The following is a 22436-nucleotide window of genomic DNA, read 5'->3' as shown; positions in this document are numbered from 1 at the left end:
AAGCAGCTTATAGTTTCTGTGCTTTGACCTCGACTCTAAGTGTCATGTCTCAAGGCGGCTCTTTAGATAAGCTTTCAATCAATACTCCTAAACCAGTTGGTTTTAAGGTATTAGGTGTTAAAGCACCCCTCAGGATTTACTTGCTCAAGCCTCTTTCCTTGACACACTTCAACCACAAGCATTTACTAGGATAGCAACTCTTTGAGTTTTTGTTTCTTTCTTTCTTTTTCTGCCTAGTAATTGATGCTCAGAGCCTTGGGCCATGTTCTTTTTGTTTTTGTATTTTCTTTTCTTTCTTTTGTTTTGTTTGCTGCTTCTTGGATCAATAGATTTTGAGAATCTCTACAATACTTCTTTGAACTCCATGTCCTGCCTATGAGCTCCCATGCAAGTTTTCACAAGCATGCAACCTCAATACATGATCATACAACTAGAACCACCACTTCTCCTAATCTTTTGCTTGCCTCAAAAATTGATTCATTCCTCAATCCTTCTTTTCAAAGAACTTTCATGTGATGCATTCTTGAAATTGAGTGCAAACAAGTTTTGAAGATAAGAATGTTGTGACTGATAAGCTTTCTTGCTTATTGAATTATAAAGGAAGATTATGCTATGCAGGCAGGCAGGAATATAAAAAGAAAACTATATGATGCAGACAAACAGGGCAATTAAGGATACAATCCAACTTTTAATCACAGCAACATTTGATGTAAAATATCACTTAACAATACAACCTGTTGGAGTTCACTTGCTTTCCTTCTCATCATCATCATTGCTAGCCTTTATGTTCATATTGATGATGCGTAATCCCTCCAAAGGCTTGTATGACATTCTGCAATGTTATTAAAAGTTGCTTGTTCCCCAAGCACTTAGAAACAGTGGTTAGTCTGCATAATTTATTTGTGGGCTTTTTGAACTTACTTTGGTGTGGGAACACCAAACTTAGTTCCTTGCCAATGCATCAAATTAACCATGTGTGAAATTCTTTCTTCTTTTTCTCAAGTAATAGACTAAAACTAGAAAATAGCAAGATAATTAACTAGTTCGTCTAAATGCATGAAGCTAGCATTATGGTAGAAAGTAAGAATGTGATTTATGATGGGATTTTGGTGGAACACCAAACTTAGAATTCTTCATTCTCTCTTAGATTGTTTTGGTGTGCAACACCAAACTTAACTTCTTGCAATCTTGACAAAACTAATTAACAGTTTTATTGAATTGGAGATGAAAGGATGGTTACCTCTGGTTGGGTTGCCTCCCAACAAGCGCTCTTTTATTGTCACTAGCTTGACATCCTCTGTACTTGTTTAGCTCGGAGTTTGTACTTCCTTCTCCTTGTCCCCTTGTCCTCCTAAGTGAAACTTTGCCTGATGATGTTCATCTTGGATGAGTGATTCTTTTCCTTTAGCCATCTTCTCACTCACTTCTGTGATGCTCTTAGCTAACTGTTTCATTTGCCTCTCAATTCTTCCGAATGAGACTTCATGGTTTTTGCTTATCATCTCTTGATGTTTCATTATTCTTTCTACTAAGACTTCTAGATTAGTGATCCTCTGACAATCTTGTGAAATTGGTTGGTTGTGGGGTGTTAGGGGTTGGAAGGATGGATGATGTGGTGGTATGTAATGGTTGTTGTTGGTAAGGTGGTGTTTTTGCAGGATTGGGAAGTTGGGGTTGTTGTAGTTGAAGTCCTTTTGTTCCTGATGTTGAGATTCAATTCTTAGATAAGAATGTGGTTTCCATCGTGGAAATTGTGCCTTCACTGCAGCAGAATGGAGAAAATCAATTTGTCTGGATATTGACTCCAATTGGCTCTGAGTCTGATTGTGCAGCTGTTTGCTTTGATTCATGACTATCTTCATTCCTTTAGGATTCATTATCTCTTTTTCTGAAGTTGCATTCTGTGGGGTCTCAAATGAATGTTGGTTATTGGTTTTCTTATCATTGAGCTTTGCAGTTCCTTGGGCATTTGATGTTGCTTTGAAAAGGTTATCTAAGACGTAATCCACTGCTCTCCTTGTTTCTGGGGTTAATCCTTCATAGAACGCCCGGAAACCCTCTTTGTCATTTGCTTCCTTGTATCTTTCCCATGGTTTGAGCAATGATTCTTCCTCTCCTTGTATGAATGGCTGAATTCCCTCTTTCATCTTGATGTTTTGTTGGGATGAGGCGAATTTGGTCAGAAATTTGGTAACCAATTCGTCCCAACTGGTAATACTGCCTTGGGGCATAGTTTCGAGCCATTGTGCAGCTTCATCCCTTAGTGAGAAGGGAAATAACGAGAGCTTCCAGGTGTCATGATTTACACCTTCAAGATTTACAACACCACAAATTCTCAGAAAAGTGGATATGTGCTGGTTAGGATCCTCCAATGGATTCCCACCATAGGAGAAATTGTTCTTGATTAGTGTAACGAGTTGCGGCTTCATGTTGTGATGTTTTCCTTTCGAAGTTTCTTCTTCACTGATAGCCGTCCCTCGTGCCTCTCTTTTTTTCTTCTGTGACATAAATCAACAAACGGAACACACAGTGGTATTTTTGAAAATTGAGCGTAATCAGTTGAGACAAAACTTCAAATGGTTAGTGGGTTAGTAGAGGCAAATCTTCAAACAGTTAGTGGGTTAATCAAAAATTAAGAAAAAGTGCTTGATCTAAATTACCACCTCACTTAATCATTGTCAATCTAATCAATCCCCGGCAACGGCGCCAAAAACTTGATGGGAATTATTTTGGTGGAGACAAGAATCTCTCCCAAAACAACACCAATCTAACCGGCAAGTGCACCGGGTCGCATCAAGTAATAAAAACTCACGGGAGTGAGGTCGATCCCACAGGGATTGAAGGATTGAGCAATTTTAGTTTAGTGGTTGATTTAGTCAAGCGAATCAAGATTTGGTTGATTGATGGGTAACTTGCAGAATTTAAATTGCATTGAAAGTAAAGAGAACAAGAAATAAATTGCTGAATCTTAAAGAGCAAGAAAGTAAATGGCAGAAACTTAAAGAGCAAGTAATGTAAATTGCAAGAATCTTAAATGACAAAAAAATGTAAATGGCTTGAAATGTAAAGGGGATTGGGACTTGGATTTGCAGGAATTAAACAAAGAGAAATTAAATTGCATCAAACAGAAGAGTAATTGGGAATTGGGATTGAATCGGATTCAAACAGACAAGTAAATAAACAAATAAAGCAAGAAACAGGAAATTGAAAAGATGAATCAAGATCTCAGGACCCAAGAGACTAGAAAACCAAGTCTAGATCTCAATGCCTTCCTAGATCCAACAAGAACAATAGCAATGGAATTGTAAATTGCAAAGAGATTAGATGAAGAAGCAATGAACCGAATTGGAAATTAAATTGCAGTGACAATCAACAGAGAGATCTAAGGTGAGATTGAAACAGAATTCCTTCAATTCTCTAACCCAAGATCCAAGACAAGTGTAATTGAAATTGAAAGAAATTAAACTAAGAAAATAAAGATCATTCAAGCTCCCTAAACTAAGAAGAAAACTCTTTTTAAAAACTAAAAAGGAAGCTCCCCGAATAAATTGAATTCTAGCCTATTTATACACTTTCTTCAATTGATCTTCAAGCCTTGAGTTGGGCCTTTGCTCTTGGTGGAATTGGGTTGAAAGAGGCCTTGGTTGATTGCTCTTGAAGTTTGGAGAGAAACCCAAGTGAACCAATTGAACCGGATTTGAGTTTTGCAAAGTTGGATTCAAAGTTAGCCTCAAAGTTAGGGGGCTAACTTTGAGGCCAACTTTTCATATCAGCAAAACCAATTTCCTGCATCTCACGTTGGTGCCAACGTTAGGGGGCTAACTTTGACCCTAACGTTGGCCTTGCTTTGCGTTGGTGTGGCGCCAACGTTAGCCTCCAAGTTAGGGGGCTAACGTTGGCGCAAACGTTGGCCACCCTGGAGGAGAGTTCTCATGCCAACGTTAGCCTCCAAGTTAGGGGGCTAACGTTGGCGCAAACGTTGGCTAGCCCTGGGAGTGATTTTCAACTTCCAACGTTAGCCTCCAAGTTAGGGGGCTAACGTTGAGGCTAACTTCAAGTCCAAAAGTTTGTGCCAACGTTTGAGGGCTAACCTCCAACTTCATTCTTCCTGGTTCAATTTCACTTGTTTCATTGTCTTCTCTTAGCTTCTAGCCATTCCTTCTCACTTCAATCCTTTTCCAAGCTTTCTTCACCTATCATAAATCAACCAAACACATCAAAGCTATGCTTGAAATCATGAGATGATCATTCTATCCTAATATGCACCAATTATGGCATCAAACCTCATGAAATTGCATTAATTTATCTATGGTTGATTCAATCAAAGGAAGCATGAAAATCTGCCTAAATTGGCTTGCTTAAGCCTCAAGAAAGTGCATAATTCAAGTGAAAACAAAAGAAAAAGACTAGTGAAACTAGGCTAAGATGACTTGTCATCACAACACCAAACTTAAAGCTTGCTTGTCCCCAAGCAAGAAATGAACTATGCTCAAAGGTTCTTTCAATTAAGATGGGTTGAGGAACACTAGTAAAATACAGTGAGAGAAGTGATTAAGTAACAGTGGGGTAAACTCTAAATTATATGCTCAAGCAAGGGTTTCAGTGCTCATTAGTCCTTACATATTGGGAGTCGTAGGTCTTTAGGATTTTCATCCAAATGGTATCATGGAGATCTCTTTATATGTAATCACCTTGAAGCAGCTTATAGTTTCTGTGCTTTGACCTCGACTCTAAGTGTCATGTCTCAAGGCGGCTCTTTAGATAAGCTTTCAACCAATACTCCTAAACCAGTTGGTTTTAAGGTATTAGGTGTTAAAGCACCCCTCAGGATTTACTTGCTCAAGCCTCTTTCCTTGACACACTTCAACCACAAGCATTTACTAGGATAGCAACTCTTTGAGTTTTTGTTTCTTTCTTTCTTTTTCTGCCTAGTAATTGATGCTCAGAGCCTTGGGCCATGTTCTTTTTGTTTTGTATTTTCTTTTCTTTCTTTTGTTTTGTTTGCTGCTTCTTGGATCAATAGATTTTTGAGAATCTCTACAATACTTCTTTGAACTCCATGTCCTGCCTATGAGCTCCCATGCAAGTTTTCACAAGCATGCAACCTCAATACATGATCATACAACTAGAACCACCACTTCTCCTAATCTTTTGCTTGCCTCAAAAACTGATTCATTCCTCAATCCTTCTTTTCAAAGAACTTTCATGTGATGCATTCTTGAAATTGAGTGCAAATAAGTTTTGAAGATAAGAATGTTGTGACTGATAAGCTTTCTTGCTTATTGAATTATAAAGGAAGATTATGCTATGCAGGCAGGCAGGAATATAAAAAGAAAACTATATGATGCAGACAAACAGGGCAATTAAGGATACAATCCAACTTTTAATCACAGCAACATTTGATGTAAAATATCACTTAACAATACAACCTGTTGGAGTTCACTTGCTTTCCTTCTCATCATCATCATTGCTAGCCTTTATGTTCATATTGATGATGCGTAATCCCTCCAAAGGCTTGTATGACATTCTGCAATGTTATTAAAAGTTGCTTGTTCCCCAAGCACTTAGAAACAGTGGTTAGTCTGCATAATTTATTTGTGGGCTTTTTGAACTTACTTTGGTGTGGGAACACCAAACTTAGTTCCTTGCCAATGCATCAAATTAACCATGTGTGAAATTCTTTCTTCTTTTTCTCAAGTAATAGACTAAAACTAGAAAACAGCAAGATAATTAACTAGTTCGTCTAAATGCATGAAGCTAGCATTATGGTAGAAAGTAAGAATGTGATTTATGATGGGATTTTGGTGGAACACCAAACTTAGAATTCTTCATTCTCTCTTAGATTGTTTTGGTGTGCAACACCAAACTTAGCTTCTTGCAATCTTGACAAAACTAATTAACAGTTTTATTGAATTGGAGATGAAAGAATGGTTACCTCTGGTTGGGTTGCCTATCAACAAGCGCTCTTTTATTGTCACTAGCTTGACATCCTCTGTACTTGTTTAGCTCGGAGTTTGTACTTCCTTCTCCTTGTCCCCTTGTCCTCCTAAGTGAAACTTTGCCTGATGATGTTCATCTTGGATGAGTGATTCTTTTCCTTTAGCCATCTTCTCACTCACTTCTGTGATGCTCTTGGCTAACTGTTTCATTTGCCTCTCAATTCTTCCGAATGAGACTTCATGGTTTTTGCTTATCATCTCTTGATGTTTCATCATTCTTTCTACTAAGACTTCCAGATTAGTGATCCTCTGACAATCTTGTGAAATTGGTTGGTTGTGGGGTGTTAGGGGTTGGAAGGATCGATGATGTGGTGGTATGTAATGGTTGTTGTTGGTAAGGTGGTGTTTTTGCAGGATTGGGAAGTTGGGGTTGTTGTAGTTGAAGTCCTTTTGTTCCTGATGTTGAGATTCAATTCTTAGATAAGAATGTGGTTTCCATGGTGGAAATTGTCCCTTCACTGCAGCAGAATGGAGAAAATCAATTTGTCTGGATATTGACTCCAATTGGCTCTGAGTCTGATTGTGCAGCTGTTTGCTTTGATTCATGACTATCTTCATTCCTTCAGGATTCATTATCTCTTTTTCTGAAGTTGCATTCTGTGGGGTCTCAAATGAATGTTGGTTATTAGCTTTCTTATCATTGAGCTTTGCAGTTCCTTGGGCATTTGATGTTGCTTTGAAAAGGTTATCTAAGACGTAATCCACTGCTCTCCTTGTTTCTGGGGTTAATCCTTCATAGAACGCCCGGAAACCCTCTTTGTCATTTGCTTCCTTGTATCTTTCCCATGGTTTGAGCAATGATTCTTCCTCTCCTTGTATGAATGGCTGAATTCCCTCTTTCATCTTGATGTTTTGTTGGGATGAGGCGAATTTGGTCAGAAATTTGGTAACCAATTCGTCCCAACTCGTAATACTGCCTTGGGGCATAGTTTCGAGCCATTGTGCAGCTTCATCCCTTAGTGAGAAGGGAAATAACGAGAGCTTCCAGGTGTCATGATTTACACCTTCAAGATTTACAACACCACAAATTCTCAGAAAAGTGGATATGTGCTGGTTAGGATCCTCCAATGGATTCCCACCATAGGAGCAATTGTTCTTGATTAGGGTAACGAGTTGCGGCTTCATGTTGTGATGTTTTTCTTTCGAAGTTTCTTCTTCACTGATAGCCTTCCCTCGTGCCTCTCTTTTTTTCTTCTGTGACATAAATCAACAAACAGAACACACAGTGGTATTTTTGAAAATTGAGTGTAATCAGTTGAGACAAAACTTCAAATGGTTAGTGGGTTAGTAGAGGCAAATCTTCAAACAGTTAGTGGGTTAATCAAAAATTAAGAAAAAGTGCTTGATCTAAATTACCACCTCACTTAATCATTGTCAATCTAATCAATCCCCGGCAACGGCGCCAAAAACTTGATGGGAATTATTTTGGTGGAGACAAGAATCTCTCCCAAAACAACACCAATCTAACCGGCAAGTGCACCGGGTCGCATCAAGTAATAAAAACTCACGGGAGTGAGGTCGATCCCACAGGGATTGAAGGATTGAGCAATTTTAGTTTAGTGGTTGATTTAGTCAAGCGAATCAAGATTTGGTTGATTGATGGGTAACTTGCAGAATTTAAATTGCATTGAAAGTAAAGAGAACAAGAAATAAATTGCTGAATCTTAAAGAGCAAGAAAGTAAATGGCAGAAACTTAAAGAGCAAGTAATGTAAATTGCAAGAATCTTAAATGACAAAAAAATGTAAATGGCTTGAAATGTAAAGGGGATTGGGACTTGGATTTGCAGGAATTAAACAAGAGAAATTAAATTGCATCAAACAGAAGAGTAATTGGGAATTGGGATTGAATCGGATTCAAACAGACAAGTAAATAAACAAATAAAGCAAGAAACAGGAAATTGAAAAGATGAATCAAGATCTCAGGACCCAAGAGACTAGAAAACCAAGTCTAGATCTCAATGCCTTCCTAGATCCAACAAGAACAATAGCAATGGAATTGTAAATTGCAAAGAGATTAGATGAAGAAGCAATGAACCGAATTGGAAATTAAATTGCAGTGAAAATCAACAGAGAGATCTAAGGTGAGATTGAAACAGAATTCCTTCAATTCTCTAACCCAAGATCCAAGACAAGTGTAATTGAAATTGAAAGAAATTAAACTAAGAAAATAAAGATCATTCAAGCTCCCAAAACTAAGAAGAAAACTCTTTTTAAAAAAAAAAGGAAGCTCCCCGAATAAATTGAATTCTAGCCTATTTATACACTTTCTTCAATTGATCTTCAAGCCTTGAGTTGGGCCTTTGCTCTTGGTGGAATTGGGTTGAAAGAGGCCTTGGTTGATTGCTCTTGAAGTTTGGAGAGAAACCCAAGTGAACCAATTGAACCGGATTTGAGTTTTGCAAAGTTGGATTCAAAGTTAGCCTCAAAGTTAGGGGGCTAACTTTGAGGCCAACTTTTCATATCAGCAAAACCAATTTCCTGCATCTCACGTTGGTGCCAACGTTAGGGGGCTAACTTTGACCCTAACGTTGGCCTTGCTTTGCGTTGGTGTGGCGCCAACGTTAGCCTCCAAGTTAGGGGGCTAACGTTGGCGCAAACGTTGGCCACCCTGGAGGAGAGTTCTCATGCCAACGTTAGCCTCCAAGTTAGGGGGCTAACGTTGGCGCAAACGTTGGCTAGCCCTGGGAGTGATTTTCAACTTCCAACGTTAGCCTCCAAGTTAGGGGGCTAACGTTGAGGCTAACTTCAAGTCCAAAAGTTTGTGCCAACGTTTGAGGGCTAACTTCAACTCCAACTTCATTCTTCCTGGTTCAATTTCACTTGTTTCATTGTCTTCTCTTAGCTTTTAGCCATTCCTTCTCACTTCAATCCTTTTCCAAGCTTTCTTCACTTATCATAAATCAACCAAACACATCAAAGCTATGCTTGAAATCATGAGATGATCATTCTATCCTAATATGCACCAATTATGGCATCAAACCTCATGAAATTGCATTAATTTATCTATGGTTGATTCAATCAAAGGAAGCATGAAAATCTGCCTAAATTGGCTTGCTTAAGCCTCAAGAAAGTGCATAATTCAAGTGAAAACAAAAGAAAAAGACTAGTGAAACTAGGCTAAGATGACTTGTCATCACACAAAAACTTGATGTGCGGAAAACGATCCGACACAAAACTCACCGGCAAGTGCACCGGGTCGCATCAAGTAATAAAAACTCACGGGAGTGAGGTCGATCCCACAGGGATTGATGGATCAAGCAACTTTAGTGGGTGATTAGTTTAGTGGTGCGCGAAATTGTGAACAATACTTTTCACAACTCTCATAATCCCTGGTCATGAACTCCAAAAACTTGGTGGTTCAATTCCATGGCATTACACAACTTCGCACAACTAACCAGCAAGTGCACTGGGTCGTCCAAGTAATACCTTACGTGAGTAAGGGTCGATCCCACGGAGATTGTTAGCATTGAAGCAAGCTATGGTCATCTTGTAAATCTTAGTCAGGCAAACTCAATTGTATATGATGATGAACGAAAATAACATAAAAGATAAAGATAGTGATACTTATGTATATCATTGGTGTAAGAGCTTCAGACAAGCGTATGAAGATGCCTTCCCTTCCGTCTCTCTGCTTTCCTACTGCCTTCATCCAATCCTTCTTACTCCTTTCCATGGCAAGCTGTAGGGTTTCACTGTTGTCAGCAGCTACCTCCCATCCTCTCAGTGAAAATACGTCCCTGATGCTCTGTCACAGCATAGGCTAATCATCTGTCGGTTCTCAATCAGACCGGAATAGAATCCAGTGATTCTTTTGGCGTCTGTCACTAACGCCCCGCCCTCAGGAGTTTGAAGCATGTCACAGTCATTCAATCATTGAATCCTACTCAGAATACCACAGACAAGGTTAGACCTTCCGGATTCTCTTGAATGCCGCCATCAGTTCTCGCCTATACCACGAAGACTCTGATCTCACGGAATGGTTGGCTCGTTTGTCAGGCGAGCACTCGGTTGTCAGGCGATCAACCATGCATCGTGTTATCAGGAATCCAAGAGATATTCACTAAGCCTCAGATGCTTGTAGAACAAGAATGGTTGTCAGTCACCTTGTTCATGGGTGAGGATGGTGATGGGCGTCAATCATCACCTTCATCATGTTGAAGAACAAGTGATATCTTGGACAAAGAACAAGCGGAATTGAATGAAAGAACAATAGTAATTGCATTAATACTCGAGGTACAGCAGAGCTCCACACCTTAATCTATGGTGTGTAGAAACTCCACCGTTGAAAATACATAAGAACAAGGTCTAGGCATGGCCGAATGGCCAGCCTCCCAATGGTCTAAGATAGCCTTAAACAAAGATAGCTACCCAGAGTCTCTCTTCTTAATACAATAGTAAAAGGTCCTACTTATAGAAAACTAGTACATAGATGAGTAAATGACATAAAAAAATCCACTTCCGGGCCCACTTGGTGTGTGCTTGGGCTGAGCAATGAAGCAATTTCGTGTAGAGACTCTCCTTGGAGTTAAACGCCAGCTTTAGTGCCAGTTTGGGCGTTTAACTCCCAATTAGGTGCCAGTTCCGGCGTTTAACGCTGGAATTTCTTGAGGTGACTTTGAACGCCGGTTTGGGCCATCAAATCTTGGGCAAAGTATGGACTATTATATATTGCTGGAAAGCCCAGGATGTCTACTTTCCAACGCCGTTGAGAGCGCGCCAATTGGGCTTCTGTAGCTCCAGAAAATCCACTTCGAGTGCAGGGAGGTCAGAATCCAACAGCATCTGCAGTTCTTTTGAGTCTCTGGATCAGATTTTTGCTCAGATCCCTCAATTTTAGCCAGAAAATACCTGAAATCACAGAAAAACACACAAACTCATAGTAAAGTCCAGAAAAGTGAATTTTAACTAAAAACTAATAAAAATATACTAAAAACTAACTAGATCATACTAAAAACATACTAAAAACAATGCCAAAAAGCATACAAATTATCCGCTCATCACAACACCAAACTTAAATTGTTGCTTGTCCCCAAGCAACTGAAGATCAAATAAGATAAAAAGAAGAGAATATGCAATGAACTCCAAAAACATCTATGAAGATCAGTATTAATTAGATGAGCGGGGCTTTTAGCTTTTTGTCTCTGAATAGTTTTGGCATCTCACTCTATCCCTTGAAATTCAGAATGATTGGCTTCTTTAGGAACTTAGAATCCAGATAGTGTTAATGATTCTCCTAGTAAAGTATGATGATTCTTGAACATAGCTATTTATTGAGTCTTGGCTGTGGCCCAAAGCACTCTGTCTTCCAGTATTACCACCGGATACATACATGCCGCAGACACATAATTGGGTGAACCTTTTCAGATTGTGACTTAGCTTTGCTAAAGTCCCCACTTAGAGGTGTCCAGGGTTCTTAAGCACACTCTTATTTGCCTTGGATCACAACTTTATTTCTTTCTTTTTCTTTCTTCTCTTTTTTTTTGATTTTTTTTTCGGTTTTTGCTTGCTTTCTTTCTTGCTTCAAGAATCATTTTTTTTATGATTTTTCAGATCCTCAGTAACATGTCTCCTTTTTCATCATTCTTTCAAGAGCCAACATTCATGAACCACAAATTCAAAAGACATATGCACTGTTCAAGCATACATTCAGAGAACAAAAGTGTTGCCACCACATCAAATTTAATTAAACTATTATAAAATTCAGAATTCATGCAATTCTTTTCCTTTTTAATTAAGCACGTTTTTATTCAAGAAAGGTGATGGATTCATAGGACATTTATAAATTTAAGGCATAGACGCTAAGACACTAATGATCACAAGACACAATCATGGATAAACATAAGCATAAAATTCGAAAAACAGAAGAACAAATAACAAGGAAATCAAAGAACGGGTCCACCTTAATGATGGCGGCTCTTTCTTGCTCTTGAAGATCCTATGGAGTGCTTGAGCTCCTCAATGTCTCTTCCTTGTCTTTGTTGCTCCTCCCTCATGATTCGTTGGTCTTCTCTAATTTCATGAAGGATGATGGAGTGTTCTTGATGCTCCACCCTTAGTTGTCCCATGTTGGAACTCAATTCTCCTAGGGAGGTGTTTATTTGCTCCCAATAATTTTGTGGAGGAAAGTGCATCCCTTGAGGAATCTCAGGGATCTCATGGTGAGAGGGGTCTCTTGTGTACTCCATCCTTTTCTTGGTGATGGGTTTGTCCTCATCAATGGGGGTATCTCCCTCTATGTCAACTCCAACTGAATAACAGAGGTGACAGATGAGATGAGGAAAGGCTAACCTTGCCAAAGTGGAGGTCTTGTCCGCCACCTTGTAGAGTTCTTGGGCTATAACCTCATGAACCTCTATTTCTTCTCCAATCATGATGCTATGGATCATGATGGCCCGGTCTATGGTAACTTCGGACCGGTTGCTAGTGGGAATGATTGAGCGTTGTATGAACTCTAACCATCCTCTAGCCACGGGCTTGAGGTCATGCCTTCTCAATTGAACCGGCTTTCCTCTTGAATCTTGCTTCCATTGTACGCCCTCTTCACATATGATTGTGAGGACTTGGTCCAACCTTTGATCAAAGTTGACCCTTCTAGTGTAAGGATGCTCATCTCCTTGCATCATAGGCAAGTTGAACGCCACCCTCACACTCTCCGGACTAAAATCCAAGTATTTCCCCCGAACCATAGTGAGATAATTCTTTGGATTCGGGTTCACACTTTGGTCATGGTTCTTTGTGATCCATGCATTGGCATAGAACTCTTGAACCATCAAGATTCCGACTTGTTGAATGGGGTTGGTGAGTACTTCCCAACCTCTTCTTCGGATCTCATGGCGGATCTCCGGATATTCACCCTTTTTGAGTGAAAAGGGGACCTCGGGGATCACTTTCTTCAAGGCCACAACTTCATAGAAGTGGTCTTGATGCACCCTTGAGAGGAATCTATCCATCTCCTATGACTCGGAGGTGGAAGCTTTTGCCTTCCCTTTCCTCTTTCTAGAGGTTTCTCCGGCCTTGGATGCCATAAATGGTTATGGAAAAACGAAAAAGCAACGCTTTTACCACACCAAACTTAAAATGTTTGCTCGTCCTCGAGCAAAAGAAGAAAGAAGAGAGTAGAAGAAGAAGAAATGAGGAAGAGGGAGAAGGTGGTGTGTTCGGCCAAGAAGGGAAAGAAGGGGTGTTTAGGTTGTGTGAAAATGAAGGGTTGAAGAAGGGTATATATAGGAGAGAGGGGGTTAATGGTTCGGCCATTATGGGTGGGTTTGGGAGGGAAAGTGGTTTGAATTTGAAGGGTGAAGTTGGTGGGGATTTATGAAGGATGGATGTGAGTGGTGAAGAGAAAGATGGAATTTGATAGGTGAAGGGTTTTTGGGGAAGAGGTATTGAGGTGATTGGTGAATGGGGGAAGAAGAGAGAGAGTGATTGTGGGGTCCTGTGGGGTCCACAGATCCTGTGGTGTCAAGGAAAAGTCATCCCTGCACCAAATGTTGCTCAAAATCACGTTTTGAGCTATTTCTGGCGTTAAACGCCGGGCTGGTGCCCATTCCTGGCGTTTAACGCCAGGTTGTTGCCCTTTTCTGGCGTTTAACGCCAGTCTGGTGCCCCTTTCTGGCGTTAAACGCCCAGAATGGTGCCAGACTGGGCGTTAAACGCCCAACAGCTAGCATTACTGGCGTTTGAACGCCAGCTTCTTCTCCTCCAGGGTGTGCTGTTTTTCTTCCTGTTTTTCATTCTGTTTTTGCTTTTTTCATTGTTTTTGTGACTTCTTATGATCATCAACCTACAAAAAAGATAAAATAACAAAAGAAAATAGTTAACTATAAAACATTGGGTTGCCTCCCAACAAGCGCTTCTTTAATGTCATTAGCTTGACAGAGGACTCTCATGGAGCCTCAGAAATACTCAGAACCGTGTTGTAACCTCCCAACACCAAACTTAGAGTTTGAATGTGGGGGTTCAACACCAAACTTAGAGTTTGGTTGTGGCCTTCCAACACCAAACTTAGAGTTTGACTGTGGGGGCTCTGCTTGGCTCTGTTTTGAGAGAAGCTCTTCATGCTTCCTCTCCATGATGATAGAGGGATGTCCTTGGGCCTTAAACACCAAGGATTCTTCATTCACTTGAATGATCAACTCTCCTCTATCAACATTAATCACAGCCTTTGCTGTGGCTAGGAAGGGTCTGCCAAGGATGATAGATTCATCCATGCATTTCCCAGTCTCTAGGACTATGAAATCAATAGGGATGTAATGGTCTTCAATCTTCACCAAAACATTCTCTACAAGTCCTTGAGCTTGTTTTCTTGAGTTGTCTACCATCTCTAGTGAGATTCTTGCAGCTTGCACCTCAAAGATCCCTAATTTCTCCATTACAGAGAGGGGCATGAGGTTTACACTTGACCCTAAGTCACACAAGGCCTTCTTGAAGGTCATGGTGCCTATGGTACAAGGTATAGAAAACTTCCCAGGATCCTGCCTCTTTTGAGGCAGTTTCTGCCTAGACAAGTCATCTAGTTCTTTGGTGAGCAAGGGAGGTTCATCCTCCCAAGTCTCATTTCCAAATAACTTGTCATTTAGTTTCATGATTGCTCCAAGGTATTTAGCAACTTGCTCTTCAGTGACATACTCATCCTCTTCAGAGGAAGAATACTCATCAGAGCTCATGAAAGGCAGAAGTAAGTCCAATGGAATCTCTATGGTCTCAATTTGAGCCTCAGATTCCCATGGTTCCTCATTGGGGAACTCAGAGGAGGTTGGTGCACGCCCATTGAGGTCTTCCTCAGTGGCGTCCACCTCCTCTCTTTCCTCTCCATATTCGGCCATGTTTATGGCTTTGCACTCTCCTTTTGGATTTTCTTCTGTATTACTTGGGAGAGTACTAGGAGGGAGTTCAGTAATTTTCTTGCTCAGCTGTCCCACTTGTCCTTCCAAATTTCTGATGGAGGACCTTGTTTCATTCATGAAACTTTGAGTGGTTTTGATTAGATCAGAGACCATTGTTGCTAAGTCAGAAGTACTCTGCTTAGAACTCTCTGTCTGTTGCTGAGAAGATGATGGAAAAGGCTTGCCATTGCTAAACCTGTTTCTTCCACCATTATTGTTATTGAAACCTTGTTGAGGTCTCTCTTGATTCTTCCATGAGAGATTTGGGTGATTTCTCCATGAAGAGTTATAGGTGTTTCCATAGGGTTCTCCTAGGTAATTCACCTCTTCCATGGAAGGGTTCTCAGGATCATAAGCTTCTTCCTCAGATGAAGCATCCTTAGTACTGTTTGGTGCATTTTGCATTCCAGACAGACTTTGAGAAATCAAATTGACTTGTTGAGTCAATATCTTGTTCTGAGCCAATATGGCATTCAGAGTGTCAATCTCAAGAACTCCTTTCTTCTGACTAGTCCCATTGTTCACAGGATTTCTTTCAGAAGTGTACATGAATTGGTTATTTGCAACCATTTCAATTAGCTCTTGAGCTTCTGCAGGCGTCTTCTTCAGATGAAGAGATCCTCCAGCAGAGCTATCCAAGGACATCTTAGATAGTTCAGAGAGACCATCATAGAAAATACCTATGATGCTCCATTCAGAAAGCATGTCTGAAGGACATCTTCTGATTAATTGTTGTATCTTTCCCAAGCTTCATAGAGGGATTCTCCATCCTTCTGTCTGAAGGTTTGGACTTCCACTCTAAGCTTACTCCATCTTTGTGGTGGAAAGAACTTTGCCAAGAAGGCATTGACTAGCTTTTCCCAAGAGTCCAGGCTTTCTTTAGGTTGAGAATCCAACCATATTCTAGCTCTGTCTCTTACAGCAAAAGGGAATAGCATCAGTCTGTAGACCTCAGGGTTAACCCCATTAGTCTTGACTGTGTCACAGATTTGCAAGAATTCAGCTAAGAACTGATGAGGATCTTCCATTGGAAGTCCATGGAACTTGCAATTCTGTTGCATTAGAGAAACTAATTGAGGCTTAAGCTCAAAGTTGTTTGCTCCAATGGCAGGGATAGAGATGCTTCTCCCATAGAAATCAGGAGTAGGTGCAGTGAAGTCACCCAGCACCTTCCTTGCATTGTTGGCATTGTTGTTGTTTTCGGCTGCCATGGGTTCTTCTTCCTTGAAGAATTTGGTCAGGTCCTCAACAGAGAGTTGTGCTTTAGCTTCTCTTAGCTTTCTCTTCAAGGTCCTTTCGGGTTCAGGATCAGCTTCAACAAGAATGCCTTTGTCTCTGCTCCTGCTCATATGAAAGAGAAGAGAACAAAAATGTGGAATCCTCTATGTCACAGTATAGAGATTCCTTGAAATGTCAGAGAAAAAGAAAAATAGAAGAAAAGAAGGTAGAAGAATTTGAACTTGATTAGTTAGAGTTCTAATTGTGCATTAAGAAGGAGTAGTACTCCATAAATAGAAGGATGTGAGAAGGAGGGAAGAGGATTTTCGAAAATTCAATTAAAAGATTTTGAAAACATTTTGAAAATTTGATTGATAATTTTCGAAAATTCAAAGTGAAAAAGAAATCAAGTGATTTTTGAAAAAGATTTTGAAATTAGAAATTAAAAAGATTTGATTGAAAACTATTTTGAAAAAGATGTGATTAAAAAGATTTGATTGAAAAAGTTATGGTTTTAAAAAGATGTGATTGAGAAGATATGATTTGAAAACAATTTTAAAAGATATGATTTGAAAACAATTTGAAAAGATATGATTTTAAAAAAAATTGATGACTTGCCTAACAAGAAAAGATATGATTCAAACATAAAACCTTTCTTAATAAAGAAGGCAAAAAATGTTCAATCAAATCATTAATTGTTAGTAAGTATCTTTGAAAAAGGAAAGAAATTGATTTTGAAAACATTTGATTGAAAAGATATGATTTGAAAAAGATTTGGTTTTGAAAAACTTTGAAAACTTGAAAAAAAATTGATTTTGAAAACAAAATCTTCCCCCTAGCACCATCCTGGCGTTAAACGCCCAGAATGGTATACATTCTGGCGTTTAACGCCCAAAATGCTACCTCTTTGGGCGTTAAACGCCCAACCAGGTACCCTGGCTGGCGTTTAAACGCCAGTCTGCCCTCTTCACTGGGCATTTTTGAATGCTCAGCTTTTTCTGTATAATTCCTCTGCAGTATGTTCTGAATCTTCAATTCTTTGTATTATTGACTTGAAAAGACACAAATTAAAAATATTTTTGGATTTTTAATAATCAAAATGCAACAGGAATCAAATAACAATGCATGCAAGACACCTAAACTTAGCAGTTTGTGTACTACTGACACTATATGAGACACATAGACACTCAAGCCAAGAGAATTCAAAGATCAAAACAAAGAAATATATGCATGGATTCGAAAAATATAACAAAAACATGCATTTGACACCAAACTTAAGATGAGACTATAGACTCAAACAAGAAATATTTTTGGATTTTATGGTTTTATAATTTTTTTTGTGTTTTTCGAAAATTAAGTGGAAAAAGATATCAAAATTCTTAATGAGAATTCCAGGAATCAGTGCAATGCTAGTCTAAGACTCCGGTCCAGGAATTAGACATGGCTTCACAGCCAGCCAAGCTTTCAAAGAAAGCTTCGGTCCAAAACACTAGACATGACCAAAGGTCAGCCAAGCCTTAGCAGATCACTGCTCCAAAAGCAAAATTGATGAAAATCAACAAGCTCTTGTGGTGATAAGTTGAAACCTCGGTCCAATCAGATTAGACATGGCTTCTCAGCCAGCCAGATTTCAACAAATCATCATAAAACTCTAGAATTCATCTCCAAGAATTTCGAAAAAAATAAATACCTAATCTAAGCAACAAGATGAACCGTCAGTTGTCCAAACTAGAACAATCCCAGGCATTGTTACCAAAAGCTTGCTCAAAACTTGAACAATCCCCGGCAACGGCGCCAAAAACTTGGTGCGCGAAATTGTGAACAATACTTTTCACAACTCTCATAATCCCTGGTCATGAACTCCAAAAACTTGGTGGTTCAATTCCATGGCATTACACAACTTCGCACAACTAACCAGCAAGTGCACTGGGTCGTCCAAGTAATACCTTACGTGAGTAAGGGTCGATCCCACGGAGATTGTTAGCATTGAAGCAAGCTATGGTCATCTTGTAAATCTTAGTCAGGCAAACTCAATTGTATATGATGATGAACGAAAATAACATAAAAGATAAAGATAGTGATACTTATGTATATCATTGGTGTAAGAGCTTCAGACAAGCGTATGAAGATGCCTTCCCTTCCGTCTCTCTGCTTTCCTACTGCCTTCATCCAATCCTTCTTACTCCTTTCCATGGCAAGCTCGTGTAGGGTTTCACTGTTGTCAGCAGCTACCTCCCATCCTCTCAGTGAAAATACGTCCCTGATGCTCTGTCACAGCATAGGCTAATCATCTGTCGGTTCTCAATCAGACCGGAATAGAATCCAGTGATTCTTTTGGCGTCTGTCACTAACGCCCCGCCCTCAGGAGTTTGAAGCACGCACGTCACAGTCATTCAATCATTGAATCCTACTCAGAATACCACAGACAAGGTTAGACCTTCCGGATTCTCTTGAATGCCGCCATCAGTTCTCACCTATACCACGAAGACTCTGATCTCACGGAATGGTTGGCTCGTTTGTCAGGCGAGCACTCGGTTGTCAGGCGATCAACCATGCATCGTGTTATCAGGAATCCAAGAGATATTCACTAAGCCTCAGATGCTTGTAGAACAAGAATGGTTGTCAGTCACCTTGTTCATGGGTGAGGATGGTGATGGGCGTCAATCATCACCTTCATCATGTTGAAGAACAAGTGATATCTTGGACAAAAAACAAGCGGAATTGAATGAAAGAACAATAGTAATTGCATTAATACTCGAGGTACAGCAGAGCTCCACACCTTAATCTATGGTGTGTAGAAACTCCACCGTTGAAAATACATAAGAACAAGGTCTAGGCATGGCCGAATGGCCAGCCTCCCAATGGTCTAAGATAGCCTAAAACAAAGATAGCTACCCAGAGTCTCTCTTCTTAATACAATAGTAAAAGGTCCTACTTATAGAAAACTAGTACATAGATGAGTAAATGACATAAAAAAATCCACTTCCGGGCCCACTTGGTGTGTGCTTGGGCTGAGCAATGAAGCAATTTCGTGTAGAGACTCTCCTTGGAGTTAAACGCCAGCTTTAGTGCCAGTTTGGGCGTTTAACTCCCAATTAGGTGCCAGTTCCGGCGTTTAACGCTGGAATTTCTTGAGGTGACTTTGAACGCCGGTTTGGGCCATCAAATCTTGGGCAAAGTATGGACTATCATATATTGCTGGAAAGCCCAGGATGTCTACTTTCCAACGCCGTTGAGAGCGCGCCAATTGGACTTCTGTAGCTCCAGAAAATCCACTTCGAGTGCAGGGAGGTCAGAATCCAACAGCATCTGCAGTCCTTTTGAGTCTCTGGATCAGATTTTTGCTCAGATCCCTCAATTTTAGCCAGAAAATACCTGAAATCACAGAAAAACACACAAACTCATAGTAAAGTCCAGAAAAGTGAATTTTAACTAAAAACTAATAAAAATATACTAAAAACTAACTAGATCATACTAAAAACATACTAAAAACAATGCCAAAAAGCATACAAATTATCCGCTCATCATTTAGTCAAGCTAACATTGAGTGAATTGTGTGAAAAGTGACCAACAGAAAGTAAATTGCAAGAATTAAAAGTGCAGAAGCTAAATTTGACAGAAACTTAAATGGGCGGAAGCTTAAATGACAAGAAATGTAAATTGCAGTGAATGTAAAGGGGAGTGGGTACTGGAAACTAAAGAAGGAAGTAATTCAAGCAACTGAAAATTTAAATTGCAGGGAGAATAAAGGAGTTGGGGTGCTGGGAATTAAAACTAAACAAGAGAATTCAAAGTGCAATCAAACAGAGAATTAAAAGATGCAGCATATTCAAATGGATTTGGAAAATTACTTGTAGAATCAAAATAGAAAGCAGCTTGGCTCAATTGCAAAATCTAAAAGAGAAATTGAAGATCTCAGGGGCTCAATGAGACTAGAAAACAAGTCTAGATCTCAAGTCCTTCCTTGATCCAACAGAGAAACAATTTGAAGAAGAAATAGAGATGAAGGCAATAAACAGAGTGTTGATTCAAATCCTTAATTCACTGAAATTTTGTAGAAGAAGAACAACGAGAATTCTCAAGGTGAGAATGAAAACAGAATTCCTTCCAATCTCCACCCAAGATTCAAAACAGAAATGAAAACTAAAAGAGAGAGCTATCTACTCCTACTGCTCCCTAGTGGAGCCAGCCTGCTTCCAAATATGAAACAGATGCCTATTTATAAGCATCTCTACAAAATGAAAATGAAATTCAAAACAAATTACAATTAAAATGAAATTTCTATTCTAACTATCTTGTGCCTCTGAGTGGTGTCAATTGGGCCCTTGCTCTTGATGGAATTTGGTTGATAAAGGCCTTGGTTGATTGCTCTTGGAGTTTGAAGAGGAACCGAATTGAACCGGGTTGAGTTTTGCAAAGTTGGATTCAAAGTTAGCCTCAAAGTTAGGGGTCTAACTTTGAGGCTAACTTTTCATATCAGCAAACCACATTTCCTGATGCCAACGTTGGTGCCAAAGTTAGGGGTCTAACTTTAGCGCCAACGTTGGCCCTTCCTCAAGCACAAATATGGCGCCAACTTTGTCCTCTTGTCATGTTGCCAATTTTATGCCCAATATAGACTATCATATATGGTTGGAAAGCTCTGAATGTCAGCTTTCTAACCCACTTGGAATCACTTCAATTGGACATCTACAACTCAAGTTATGATCATTTGAAGAGGGCATGGTCGCTGGCTTTGGTGTGCAGCGTTTGGGGTAATGTTTGCCCTCAAACGTTGGCGAAAACGCCAGTTCTGGAGGCTCAAACGTTTTGTCCACCCCATACTATTATACATTGTTGGAAAGCCCTGGATGTCTACTTTCATTTGCCGTTGGAAGCGCATCAATTGGAGCTCTCTAGCTCAAGTTATTCTAGTTGGAAGTACACCCCTTCAAGCTGTTGTGTTTTCATGTGCCAACGTTAGCCTCCAAGTTTGGGGGCTAACGTTGGCGCAAACGTTGGCAGCCCCTGGGAGGAATTTTCATGCCAACGTTAGCCTCCAAGTTAGGGGGCTAACGTTGGCGCAAACGTGGAACACCCTGGGAAGCATTTTCAATTTCCAACGTTAGCCTCCAAGTTAGGGGGCTAACGTTGAGGCTAACTTTTCATCCAAAAGTTTGTGCCAACGTTTGAGGGCTAACTTCAACTCCAACTTTATTCTTCCTGGTTCAATTTCACTTGTTTCATTGTCTTCTCTTAGCTTCTAGCCATTCCTTCTCACTTCAACCCTTTTCCAAGCTTTCTTCACCTATCATAAATCAACCAAACACATCAAAGCTATGCTCAAAATCATGAGATATTCATTCTATCCTAATATGCACCAATTATGGCATAAAACCTCAAGAAATAACATGAATTCATACATGGTTGATTAAATCAAAGGAAGCATGAAAATCTACCCAATTGGCTTGCTTATGGTTCAAGAAAGTGCATAAAACCTATTGAAAACAAAGGAAAAAGCATAGAAAAACATGACATGGTAACATGTCATCACATGTGATGACAAGTCATCTTAGCCTAGTTTCACTAGTCTTTTTCTTTTGTTTTCACTTGAATTATGCACTTTCTTAAGGCTTAAGCAAGCCAATTTATGTAGATTTTCATGCTTCCTTTGATTGAATCAACCATAGATAAATTAATGCAATTTCATGAGGTTTGATGCCATAATTGGTGCATATTAGGATAGAATAATCATCTCATGATTTCAAGCATAGCTTTGATGTGTTTGGTTGATTTATGATAGGTGAAGAAAGCTTGGCAAAGGATTGAAGTGAGAAGGAATGGCTAGAAGCTAAGAGAAGACAATGAAACAAGTGAAATTGAACCAGGAAGAATGAAGTTGGAGTTGAAGTTAGCCCTCAAACGTTGGCACAAACTTTTGGACTTGAAGTTAGCCTCAACGTTAGCCCCCTAACTTGGAGGCTAACGTTGGAAATTGAAATTGCTTCCCAGGGTGTTCCACGTTTGCGCCAACGTTAGCCCCCTAACTTAGAGGCTAACGTTGGCATGAAGATTTGCTCCCAGGGTGTGCCAACGTTTGCGCCAACGTTAGCCCCCTAACTTGGAGGCTAACGTTGGCATGAGAACTCTCCTCCAGGGCTGCCAACGTTTACGCCAACGTTAGCCCCCTAACTTGGAGGCTAACGTTGGCGCCACACCAACACAAAGCAAGGCCAACGTTAGGGTCAAAGTTAGCCCCCTAACGTTGGCACCAACGTGAGATGCAGGAAATTGGTTTTGCTGATATGAAAAGTTGGCCTCAAAGTTAGCCCCCTAACTTTAAGGCTAACTTTG

The 22436-nt window shown here is 39.9% G+C and overlaps 1 protein-coding gene across 1 annotated transcript; it reads right to left on the bottom strand.

The window, feature by feature from the left end:
- Positions 1-1307: 1307 nt before the first annotated feature.
- Positions 1308-2429, bottom strand: LOC130939853 (uncharacterized). Its single transcript, XM_057867919.1, has one exon. It carries the CDS (start codon positions 2427-2429, stop codon positions 1308-1310), a length of 1122 nt encoding a protein of 373 aa, XP_057723902.1.
- Positions 2430-22436: the final 20007 nt, after the last annotated feature.

The sequence above is a fragment of the Arachis stenosperma genome, chromosome 7, assembly GCF_014773155.1.
Source record: "Arachis stenosperma cultivar V10309 chromosome 7, arast.V10309.gnm1.PFL2, whole genome shotgun sequence".
NCBI lineage: Eukaryota > Viridiplantae > Streptophyta > Magnoliopsida > Fabales > Fabaceae > Arachis > Arachis stenosperma.
This window is presented reverse-complemented; position numbering and strand designations above follow the sequence as displayed.